General features: G+C 55.4%; 1 protein-coding gene across 10 annotated transcripts in view; it reads right to left on the bottom strand.

Moving 5' to 3' along the window:
* Positions 1-277: 277 nt before the first annotated feature.
* Positions 278-12,252, bottom strand: part of DUOX1 (dual oxidase 1) — a 33,032-nt gene continuing 21,057 nt past the window's right edge. For 3 of the 10 annotated variants that reach the window (XM_087426665.1, XM_087426693.1, XM_087426702.1), the window contains 13 exons: positions 12,106-12,231; positions 11,339-11,517; positions 10,840-11,070; positions 9,917-10,016; positions 9,608-9,657; positions 8,062-8,189; positions 5,280-5,426; positions 4,735-4,888; positions 4,084-4,316; positions 3,685-3,843; positions 2,379-2,534; positions 2,017-2,145; positions 279-1,337 (listed from right to left, as the gene is read on the bottom strand). In XM_087426665.1, coding sequence (XP_087282791.1) covers positions 1,215-1,337; positions 2,017-2,145; positions 2,379-2,534; positions 3,685-3,843; positions 4,084-4,316; positions 4,735-4,888; positions 5,280-5,426; positions 8,062-8,189; positions 9,608-9,657; positions 9,917-10,016; positions 10,840-11,070; positions 11,339-11,517; positions 12,106-12,231 — 1,915 coding nt within the window. In that variant the 3' untranslated portion in view covers positions 279-1,214. The other 7 variants (XM_087426669.1, XM_087426680.1, XM_087426676.1 and 4 more) reach the window with 7 other exon arrangements.

Below are 12,252 nucleotides of genomic sequence, written 5' to 3'. Positions count from 1 at the left end.
TGAAATGAGGCACTGCTTAAGAAATTCCCTCATAGAGGGTTGCCCTATCTTTAGGTAGACTTGGAGGGCATTCAGTCATTTTGCAGATGAGAAAACAGAGGCCCAAAGAGGTTAGGTGATGTGCTCAGCTGTCTCCTCGCTGTCATCTCGCTATCTGGAAAACCCCTGTAGGCACAGGTGCTCAACTCTCCCATTGCTCAGAGAAGGGCTGGGAGAACTGAGGTTCTGGAGCAAGCCAGGAGAACTCTGGCTCCCTGTAGGTTCTTTGCTGGGTCCCGACCCCCACTCCCCTTTGTGCCAGCCCACCTTCTCTCTCTGCCCCTCCTGATCATACTTCAGAAGCCTCCGCACTAGCCACTCTGTGAGGCCCTCTGTCAGGCAGGGTGCCCCTGAGCCAGGAAAGGGGTCTCCAGCTGGGGCACCTGGCCTTGGGCGGGTTCCTTTATTCAGTGGATGCTGGCAAGTTGAGAGAGAATGTCTACATCAGCCTAGGTTAGCTGGCTGGTTGAGTGGCTTCCTCTGCCAGTACCTGCCCCATCCCAGGGCAGAATAAAAAAACCCAGAGAGCAGGAAAGTGGTTTATTTGTAAAGGAGACTATTGGAGCAGGAGGAGGTGAGAAAGGCTGAGGAGCACTACATAGAGATTGGGCCAGGTTCTGACTACAGAACATGTTTAAAAACTTGAGAGAGATCTATTGTGCTGTTAGACTGGGGCGCTGAGGGGGTCCCTGTAAATTGCTCTCTGTAGGTCCAGCCTCTACCCACTCCAAGGCATTTGCCAGCCATTTTACAGTGGGGAGCCCAGAGGAGGGGGAGGTTTTGGGGGAGGGGTTCTAAGATGCCAGCATCTGTGCCCCCACTTCCTTAGGCTCACAGCCCCCTACACACACACAGACACACACACACACACACACTACTTGTCAGCTCATCTTTTCAGTTTTTTTCTTAGTTTGGAAAAAGAGGTGTCCCTAATAGCTCTCCTACCTCCCAACCTCTAGTCTCCAGACGGTGCCTCCCACTTCTCCAAGCTGAGACCTTCTAGATCTAGGGGTCTCTGAACCCACATGGGTGACTGACCATAGCCACCTGGACCGAGGTGGGGAGGTGGGAATGGGGAGAAGGCTGAAGGAGCCAGAAACAGGAAGTACAGTGGCGAGGTGCAGGCCCAAACCTCTGCTCAGCTGGGCAGTGGGCGGAGCCCCTGGGCAGAAGGCCTAGAAGTTCTCATAATGGTGGGAGAAATGAGTCCGGTCCTGCCTGTTGATGAGCTGACAGGCTTTTTCCACATTCTTGGTCATGCCAGGGGGACCGCAGCTAAACACCCCAATCTTCCGGACCTGTTGGGGGTGGAGGAAGTGAGGGCTAGCTTAGTGTTCACAGGGAGGGCTAGCTCAGTGTTCACGTTCAAGACCAGCAAGAGTCCTTGGTGAGGGCTCATTCCTGTTCCTGAGGCAGGTTTGCTTCATACCAGGCACGGTGACGGCTGGCTCAGTGTTTTTAAGTATAGCCCAATTTTGGTAGATTTGCTCTCTGTGGTTCTAGCCTCTACCCTCTCCAAGGCATTTGCCAGCTTCAAGTACAAGATCAGTGTTTCTAACAGGAGCCAGGTTAATCAATGTTCAAGTTGAAGGATAGCTTAGCATCTCATTGAGGGCTAGCCCAGTATTTATGAGAGTAATGGGTAGCCCAATGATTATGTGAAGATGAGCTCAGTGTCCAGGGTGAGGGCTGGCTCAGTATTAATGCTAAGTGTAGCTCGGAGTTTATGGTAAAGGCTAGCTCAACCATTGAGCTCTTCCTTCTGGACAAGGCATGATGGCTTCAGAAGTGGCAAGTGTCTGTCACCTGCCTCCTCCTGTAGCCCCTCAAGGTAATCCCCACTTCTCCTTTTCCATTCTATTGTCCCACTAATCTCATCAGCAGTCAATTCTTTCCCTGAGGGAGCAGGTTTGGGAGCTTTGCTCAGTCCCCAGATGATAAAGGTGAAGAGAACCTGGATATGAGGTGGGGACTGACCTGTGGGTGGACCTCCTGCAGGGAGTTGAAGAAGGGCTCAAAGGGGGGGCGGCCAAAGTGGGTGATGGAGCGCAGGCCCGTGAACAGACTCCGGTTCAGCACCTTCTGGAAGTGCCGCTCACAGATGTACTGGGGGCACAGGGGCAGGGCAGGTCAAGGACAATCAGGATCAGTGCCTAGCCCAAGCCAGCCTACAGCTCAGGAGACAGAGACTGGGGTGGGGAGGGAGCTGGAGGCTGAGGATACGGGCCACCAGCTCTGTGCCCGCTGCCAACCGAGCCTGGCAGTCCGCCCACCTACCCTGGCCATCTTGCCTGGGCACACACCCACTGAGCTTCCCTGCCTGGCCGGCCCTGACGTACCAACATGGTGGTCCTGAGGTCAAACTTCTCAGCCAGCTGGGTGATGTAGATGTGCACAGACACCAGGTCCTGGCAGTCATTCTCCTCCACCTCCCGGATGATGTCAGCCAGCCACTCAAACTGCCGCTGGGTCCGTGTCACCCAGATGAAGTAGATCTGGGGACACATGGCTGGAGCTTAGGACCTAGCTCATCTCAGGCTCCCCATGTCCCAGGGATTTCCACATCAATAGAACTCTTCTGGTCTGGGCCAGCTTGTGCCTCTCCCTAGATAGCCTGGGAAGAGGGAGTGTATGGGGCCACAGGGCCAGGCTCTGGGGTAGGAGATGGAGTTGCCCCAGGACATGGAGAAGTGAAAGTAAGCAATAGCCTGGGGCAATTAGAAAGGACCCTTGTCAAGTGAGCTGATGGGGTGGGAAGCAGCTTTTTCATGCTAAGCCTGCCCTGCCACTCCCTCCATTGGACCTTCCTCAGGCTGCAAGGCTCCCACCCAAACCTAGCCCAGAAAGAGAGGGTCCCACTATGGGTGTGTCACAGAATAGCCTCAGGGAAGACCCAGCTGCCTACCTGGAACAGAGGAGAATGGGCTCAAAGAGAGACCAGGGGGATGGAAGCCCCCCTGGGGGGACCCATCTCTAGCTTCTGATGAGGAGAAGCAGGGCTGCATGGGTTAAGAAGCAGATGCAGAGCTGGCACTGAAAGAGGAGCAGGGGAGCTATCTGTCACCCTCTGAATGCTGACAGCATATGGGCTAGGCCTCTGCCTGCTGCATTCCTGTGCCCCTGACTCACCTGCCCGGCCCCGAGAGACAAGCAGGGGCCTGCCACCAGATCCAGGCTGGGGCAAAGAGGCCTGGTGTAGAGGGGGCCTAAGGGCCTGGGCTGTGTTCCTGGAGCCAACCTGGCCCCCAGCCCTGCCTCGCCCCTCCTCTCTTCTTCTCCTTGAAAGCAGAGCCAGCTTTGCTTGTGCCCCACCCCACGTGTGCCCTCCCTCCCCCAGCCCGACAGTGCTTCAGTGCTGGCCTCCTCTGTAAGAGGGAAACTTCACTCCTCTCTAACCCTGCCTGGAGGGACTCCCAGAAGCAAATCCTATGTGGGGTACCCCATAACTGAGGGAAAAAGGCTGGGGGTATCAGCAAACCAACTCTGTCCTTTAGGGTCTGGGGATATCCTGATCTCCCTGGGGTCAGGCCAACTTGGCCTTGCCCAGATCAGGGAGGCTGAGAACAGATACAGGAGAGACAGGCACAATTGGACACAGTGATAGGGAGCAGGGGGCATGGGCTGGTGGGAGGAGGGGGCACGCACCTTCTTACAGAACACTTGGCAGCTGACTGATGACTTGAAGACCAGGTCTTTGAGGATGGAGGCAAAGGGGGTGACGCCAATGCCCCCTCCCACCAGCACTGACACCTCAAACTTATGCCACTCTTGGTGGCCCTCTCCAAATGGTCCATCAAGGTACAGCTGCAAAGGGGGGAGTAGGTTTGAGTTAAGCTAGTTAAGTTCTGAAGCCAGAAATGGGAGGCAGGAAAAGCAGGTCTGTTTACGGAGTGAGGGGGAACTGAGGGGACAGTGGCATTATCTGGAACAACCAGTCTTTGGATGGGGGGAGGGGAGGAACACAGTGGGGAGTATGGTGCTGCAGGGCCAAGGCCTGATAGGGGATGTGGGAGCATGTGGCACATGTGGCCTGGGTCTGGGCACCTTTGGGTATTTGGCACAGCCGTCGCCAGTTGAGGGTGAGTAGATCTCCCTGAGACGAGTGGTCCAGGGTCCTGCCGCCCGGATGTGCAGGCTGAGCGTGTCCTCATGGGGTGCAGAAGTTAGTGTGAAGGGGTGGTACTCAGTGGTCCCTAGAGCCAGGCAGGCAATCCGCACCCACTGTCCTGACTTGTACTCAAAGCCTTGGGGCCGCTGGAACTGCAGGTGGGTCACTCCTGAGGGGGGAGGTGGGTGGGAGGCTGTTGTGCTGAGTAACAATGTGGCCTCCAGAGAGTTCTCCCACCTGCAGCAGCAGCTCTGCTTCTGGAATATGACAAGGGAGGCCTCCCCCCATCAGAAGTCATTACCCACCTCAAGCATGTCCACCCTGAGGAGGGACTGGGCAGCACTGCAGCTGGTGGTCAGCAGGGCAAGGGGCAGCCTGGCCTGGGCTCCTCCTCTCTCTGTTGTGAGAGAGGCTCAGGTCCCCTGGTAAAGAGCTTTTCTTACCAGCTCCCTGGTCCCTGACACCCCAGGGCCCCTGGCAACTCCACTGGGCCAGGCCAGGAGATTGCAAGGTCCAGACTCTGCCTCTGCCCTGCCAGCTTCCTCAGTACCACCAGTCTGGTCCCCTGACAGCCTGTAAACTTATACCTGACGGCAGCAGCTCCGCCTTCACCACGCTGATCTCCACCTTCTTCCGGCTCAGGCTCACCAGCTTGTCCCCCATGTAGATTAGTGCCGGGGCCAGGAAGAAGATGTGGAAACGGGGCAGCTGGATCAGAGCGAAGCTGCCGTGGATGATCAGCTGGATAGAGCGAAGAGTACAGCTCAGACCCCGCCACACCCACAACAGGGTCTGAGGCCAGCTCGGGCCTGAGACCCCTGTATCCTTCCCCCACTGCACATCCAATCCCCGCCTCACTGTGTGCCACGCTCCTTCCAGGTTCCAAAACCTAACCACTCCCAACTCCATCCACAATACTTTTGTTTCTTTGTTCATTGACATGTTTGTTGTTGTTTGCCCCACTGAACTGTAGGAGGGAGGACCGTTTTTTGTTTGCCACCATACTCCCAGCTCCTAGCAGTTTCTGCCTGGCACACAGGAGACACTCAATAACCATTGAGTCAATGAAGGAGTCTCCCCAATTTCTCCTCTCCCTGTGGAGACTAAGAACACCTCACCAGTCCCCCTTTACCATGAAATAACTGACAGGTATTGTCCAGCTCTGCTGTTTTCGCCGATGGGCTGGTCTAACGTGGTCAGACACTACTTGCCCCTTCTTCCCACCTGCTTGCTCCTGAGTCTGCTCGGTCTGGCTCCCGCCTCCATCTCTTCTCAGGACCTGCTCGCGAATGGCCAAACCCTGAGGTCTCCTTTCAGACCACATGCGCTCCCACCCTCCCACCACGCCCTCCTGCCACTTCTGCAACAAGGCTCTACTGCTTCTCCCCCTTTCCTTCTTGGGCCGCTCACCTCCACCTTCTGCCTGGCTCGGGCCCTTCTCCCACTCCTAATCCTGGTGTTGCCCAAGCCTGATTTCTTCACCCTCTGCTTTTCTCTTTCTGCGCTCTCCCACCTCTCCCACATGGTGTGGCCTCAGCTGAGCCACAGTCCCTCAGCTTCGGCACAGGTCCACCATGTCCTGCCACCACCTGGCGCCCTGTGGCCATCCACAGCCAGACCTGTCTCCTCCGTGCTCTGAATGTTCCATCATCATTCCCAGCTCTGTACCTGTGCTCAGAACCTTCCTTCTACCTGGAATGCCCTTCAGTTTCCACTCTGCCCTCTGTCACACCTTAGCTTCTCTCTCCTGAAAGCTTGGTCCAAGTCCCATCTTCTCCCCAAAGTCTTCCTGAAGCAGTTTGGTGCAAATGAAACTCCCTTCCCTGAGCTCCTGTAATGTACTGTTGGAAGACTTAGCTCACAATTAGTCCTATATTATCTGCTCATTTTGATCATTTCAGGTGCGCAGCACTTATCTCTGCAGTGAATCCTAAGCTCCCGAGGCCAGAGCTCCGAGTCTTCCCCTACTCTGCTGGACCTAGCATAGAACTAGTACAGACTAGACCCTCCACAGATAACTGTGAAACTGAACTCCGGTTCCTCAGGCAGCTCTCCCTTCCCTCAGCTGAGTGTTCCTGGATTCTTGAGTCTCTCCCCACAAGACTAACTTAAACCTCTCTGGGGTGTTCTTTGAACTGGCTCCTGGTTCTCCAAGTTTCTCCTTCATTGTGGAGCCCACACCTACCCCTGAGGCTTTCTGAGCATCCAATCATGCTGAGAACAATGTCAGGGTGACCTCATACTCCTCTGTTTATAGGCCTCATTTGGTGTTGGCTCTACTTTTAAACCACAAAGCTGCTGCAGATTCATGGTTGGCCAAGGAGCAGGGGAGCTGGAGGAACAGCCCACCAGCTCAGCTTCTGCTGTGCTAGCCCTGCCTTCTCCAGCCTGGATCAGGGCCTGCACATCCTTCCCCAGTGTCTACTCCACATTGGGGTCCTTGACTTGAAACTTCTCTGCCTGAAGTCAAGTGGCCACACGTGGGATAAATGGGAAGGAAGTGGGTGTTCTGGCCCCTATCTCCCCCCAGGTACAACACCCCCAAGCTGCCAGGGCTAGGACTGCCCAGAAGGGCCTGCACCTTTCTGAGCTGCTGACTTCCCTGCTGGCAGGAAGGGCGGCTCTGAACCCCAGTTGTCCCCAAAACTCAGGGATAAATCAGAAAGGGTCTTGGTCACATGGGGCCAGTCTGGACACTCTGCTGAGTGTCCCATCTAGTTCAAAGAAGCTGCTTTTTCACCAGGAGCAAGAGTATCACCTCCACCCCTAAGAGAAACAGTAACCCAGGGCCCCACCCATTATTGGGACGGTGGAGAGGGAGGGATAAATTAGTCACAGCTTCCAAAGAAGGTAGAGATTTCTTTGGAAACAAACGTCAAGGGTTCTAGGAAACAACCTAAGCCAAGGCTGGGTAGTCATCTTCAGAATCGTGAAGTGCCAAGTCTCTGGCAAGATGGAAACAGACCCTCCTACCCATCAGTGAAGACAGACCCACACCCAGGAGGAGGCAGGGCAAACCACAGGTGCCAGCCTGACCTAGGCAATGGCGGGCTCTCTCCCTTTGTCTCAAGACAAGGAAGACCCCTGTGTCACCTGCTTGGAGCCAGGTGACAGGGAGGGCAGCCATGTGGGCTCTGCGCTTCTGAATGCTGGCAGTCAAGCTATCATCAGTGAGGACCTCGGGGCCTTGGGACTTAGGTTAGCTTCTCTGCAAGGCCCTTGGGGTGCCTTTTGGGGAACTGCCTGTGTCCGTGAGGAAGGCAGGCCAAGCAGAGCCATGACAGGGGCACAGACCAGAGTTAGTTCTGGCACTAACCTGCTGATGACAAAGCCAGGGAAGGGTAAAGGGAGCAGGACAGAAGGGAGGGAATGTGAAGGATGGGAGGCAGGAGCCCAGGTTATGAAGGAAAAGGGACAGATGGAGCTTAACATCCATTTTATCAACAGTCCAAGTGAAGACATTTTGAGTAAGCTCATTAACTTTACAGGTGGCACTTAGCTGGGTGGGGTGGCTAACACCCCAGAAAATAGGATCAGAACAAAAGTGGCAGAAATCAATTAAACGAGTGATGCACGCTTGAGTGTAGGCAGTCCACCCAGGAGCCCAAACCAGCCACCCAAAGTGGGGAAAGACCAGCTGGGCAGAAATGATGCGGGGGTGTCTGCGATGAACGTAGATCAGCCTGGTAGGGCTGCTGCTGCACAGCCCATTGCCTGGGAGTCCCTCCCCAGTGCTGCATACTGGGCTCAGTCTACCCGAGAGCCCCTACTATAACCCCATCTTTTAAGTGAGAAGCAAAGAGGGTACTTGAAATAACTAAGGGGATGGGGAACTGATGTCTCAGCCCTCACTTCCCCCCTGGGATGGTCCTGCCCAGACCCCAGTAGCCCGGCTCAGAGCCGAAAGCCCTCACCAGGATGTAGAGCAGGATGTAGAGGTGGTGGGTCAGCCAGAAGCCCCGGAAACTGCGGCGCCGGAAGTGGTGGGAGGCAAAGACGTACATGATGGCCAGGACCAGGAGCAGTATGACCCCCGTGAGGCCTGCACAATGAACATGGGGTGAAGGGCAGAGGAGCAGGGCTGTCCTAAGGCTGCCAGGGGTCAAGGTCCCCTTTACCCTGGGTCCACTGCCCTTTGAGGGTGTGGGGAAAGCACAGAACCCCCATCTGTTCCTCTCCCCCCGCCACTGATCAGATAGCTTTCATCTCAACAGATCCTACTGGTCCTTCACAGACCTTGTCATGATGTTATTTTTCAAGTACCTGTGTCATTATCTATTTTTATGTCTGTCACTTTCCTGACTCTCAGGTCCACAAGAACTGGGATGAGGCTAGGCTAGTTCATCACTGAATCATAGTGCCTAGTGTAGAGCCTGGCCCACTGTGGGCCTTACATAAATGTGTGCTGAATGAATGAATGCATGGGGTATTTATTCTGGGCCCTCTGGGTCAGACTCTGGATATTACAGGCCCTGCCCTCATGGAGTCAAGGCTTGATCCATGTCCCTACAGCATTCCACCTGGCTGCCACAGCACACAGCATGAGCACTGGCACCATTAGCAAGTGAGTGCGACCACAAGAGCCCCCTGCATCCTGCCCAGAGTTGGTGGGGGGGAGGGTCTCTCCTCTCATAGGGGATCCCAGGCCTGGGGGACACAGGAGGGCAATGCTGAAGCCAGGGCAGGAATGTGGGAGCCAGAGAATGGCCCCTCAAGGGATCAAGAAGGAGAGAGACAGAAATTAGGAAGATCAGAGCCCTGCAGTATGGAAAAGCAGAGGTTAATAAGGGATCTAACTAAAGCCTGTAACGTCCTGAGCGGAGAGCAGCGCATAAACACAGCCTTATCCATTAAATCCCAGTGCGCAGGAATTAGCAAGCACTCTCTGAAGTTCAAAGCAGAACGTTTTAGGATTAAAAAAATAAGGAAAACCATGCTGTGTTTCACAGAGAGGAGCGAGTGTAGAAAACGTGTTACCCCAAGGAGGGAACAAACTGAAAATATAAATAGGTTCAAGAAGTGTTTGAATAGATTCACAGCTAATAGCTCTAAAGTGGGAGATTACGGGGAGTTAGAAAGATGCCCCTAAACAGCCCTTGTCAAGACAGACTACAAGGCGGGGGGGCTCTGCCTGGCTCCACAAAGAGCCTGGTCCCTCCCCCATGCAGCTGGGGCACTGTCATGGTAGCTGTGTGTGTTGGAGAGGGGAGGGGGTCCACTCCCATTCCACAGAGGGAGGAACTTGTTCAGGGTTGGGGTGGGGGCCCAGCCAAGCTCCTGCGAGACGGACTGGAAAGCAGGGTCTCCTACTGCCCAGGAGAGTCCTCAGGGCCACAGGGCAGGGCCTGGCTCAGCGTGAGAGCCAAGTGAGTGTGACTCGGCTGCCCCGTGGCAGACAGAACACAGAGCCTGGAGCTCAGAGCCAGGCCCAGAAATTCATGGAACAGGGAGGGCTCTCACCTGGCACAGTCTGGAAGAACCACCAGTAATACTTCTGGGGGAACTCAGACCTGCGGGGAAGGGAAAGCAAGGAAGGATCCTGAGAGGAGATGTCGGTGACTTCCAGAAAGGACCCTCCAGAGGATGCACCCCAACCCAACCACCAGTCTCCCTTTCTGCTGACTTGTGGTGGGGGGCTCAGGCTGGTTATTGTCTGTCATATAACCTAGAAGGTTACACTCTCCTCTGAGACAAGAGAATTTGCTTCTTGCCACCTGCAAAGAATCCTCCCCCGCCGCACTACACACGTACACACGCACACACACTCACCCGTTGTCATGGAAGAGGCCAGGGAAGAGGCAGGACAGGACACTGAGCGGGCTGATGGAGAACAGGTACACATTCACCACATGGCCTGCACTGTGTAAGACTAAGGAAGACCAAACAGGGTGGGAGTGAGCCTGGGGGCAGCCTAGTGGTGGTGCTCAACCCGTTTAGCCCAAAGTGGAGGACTCTGGCCAGCCAGAGTTGGGGGTCTGAAGAAGGACCCTACGGGTCTGGACTTTTTGTGTGTGTGTGTGTGTGTGAGGAAAATTGGCCCTGAGCTAACAATTGTTGCCAGTCTTCCTCTTTTGGCCTGAGGAAGATTGTCCCTGAGCTAACATCTGTGCTAATCTTCCTCTATTTTGCACGTGGGACTCCACCACAGCGTGGCTTGATGAGCTGTGTGTAGGTTTGCACCTGGGATCCGAACCTCTGAACCCTGGGCAGCCAAAGCGGAGCGCACAAACTTAACCACTATGCCACTGGGCAGGCACTGGGGTCTTGACTTCTGATCTCTAATCAATCTCCTGTTCCTCCCCATGGTCCGTATACACACCATCCAAGAACACAACCACATGAGTCTGAAATTATACCGTTAGAAGTTCACTCCTTTGGTTTCTGTCACAGAATTATGTTTTAAAACGTAAAAACTGGGAGAGATTACACATTATGTGCACTCACTCTGGGGTGTTAGTAACTTATCAGCTGGAAGCTGGTGAAGTGGCCTTGAAAGTGTGGGAAGAGGCACTGGTCGGGCAGTGAGGGGCTCCTGGGCTTACTTCACTGCTGGGGACACCTCCATCCTTATGAGGACATCCCAGACTTACACTCAAGTTAAGTGCAGGTAGAGAGGAGGGGGTTCTCCAGGGAGGGGAAGCCAGTAGGGGGCGGGAAGACATGGAAAGAATCCCAGGGACTCCAGGCCCTGCCTGTGAGGACGATGGCAGTGGAGGCAATGAGGCGATGGAAGTCCACGGCGGCGTCGAAGGGCACGTAGCGGTTGAGGAAGGTCTCCCGCAGGAAGGTGATGAGGTTGCGGCACATGGTGAGCAGGATGTAGGAGTACATGAAGGAGATGCTGGCGGCCGTGCCCCGCGACAGGATGATGCCCACACGGGTGGTGTCTGTGATGCCCGTGTGGTGGGCCGCAAAGGCGTAGTCTGCGGAGGGGCCCGGGCAGGTAAGCGGGGAGCGGTGCAGAGGACAGAGCGCTGCTGACACAGGCCAACCGCCGGCGCTGGCCGGCACCACTCACGACGGGCCTCCCCGCCGTCTACGTTCAAGCAGGCTCCAAGCCCCCACAGGAGGCCCTGCCCCCAGGGCTGTCACTTATTGCAAGCCCCGCCCCATGGCAGTCACTCACTGCAGGCCTCGCCCCCAGGGCTGTCAATTACTGCAAGCCCTGTCCCCCCTGCGGCTGTCACTCACAGTAGGCCCTCTCTAGGAAGAGGCCACCCGCGATGGCGTAGAACACGGCCACGCAGCCGATGTGGCGCCGGTAGTTCTCGATGAAGCGCTTGAACTGCTGCACCGTCTGGTGGCGACGGCTGCGTTGAAACTTCTCTCGGTGAGCCTCCGTGAACAGCAGGGGCTGGAACGACGTGACCCTGGGAGACAGGAAGTCTTGGCTCTCAGCTAAGGAACCAACGCTAGTGCAGCCAAGCTACCCAGAGGTGAGAAAGGGGCGTCAAGTTACTCAAGCCAAGCAGGATTCAGACCCCAAAAGCTATACCACAGTCCCCAAGCGGGCTGTCAGTGTAGGGACAGCCTCGGAAGTGGTCACTTGGACAGTTCATCCTAAGGGATACACTCCATCTACCCCAGTTGCCACTCACACTTAGACAGCTCTCTCCACTCCCAGTCTGTAGCTCCCAACTCCCACCAGTTCTCACCCTTTACTGGAGGCTCAAAAGACACATCCTCCAGGAAGCCCTCCCTGACCTCCCAGGCAAAGGTGAGCACTTCCTTGAGCCCTCAAGCTCCTTGCTCTTACCACTATTATAACATTCATCAGTAGGACACTGTAATTATCAATGTACCAGACTATCTCATCAGACCGTGACGTTCTTGGGCAAGGACTATTCATCCCGCCTGCACCCTCAGTGCTTAGCACAGTGCCTGGCACCACGTAATCGAAGTAGGCATGCCGAAGGGATGGATCAACTGCCCAGGCTTAAGGGGAGGAGCAGGCATACTTCTTGCCAAACCTCCGTCGAATCTCCTGGGGAGGGTCTGTGTCCATGGGGCACCGCAGTCTCTGTGGTGTCAGCTCCACTTCGACGTCGCTGCGGGGACAGCGAGCACTCACTCTGGGAGAGGGACTAGGACAGGAATGTGGGAGA

This window comes from Ceratotherium simum, chromosome 3 (assembly GCF_057802395.1).
Source record: "Ceratotherium simum simum isolate JZ-2026a chromosome 3, ASM5780239v1, whole genome shotgun sequence".
In the NCBI taxonomy this organism is placed as follows: domain Eukaryota; kingdom Metazoa; phylum Chordata; class Mammalia; order Perissodactyla; family Rhinocerotidae; genus Ceratotherium; species Ceratotherium simum.
This window is presented reverse-complemented; position numbering and strand designations above follow the sequence as displayed.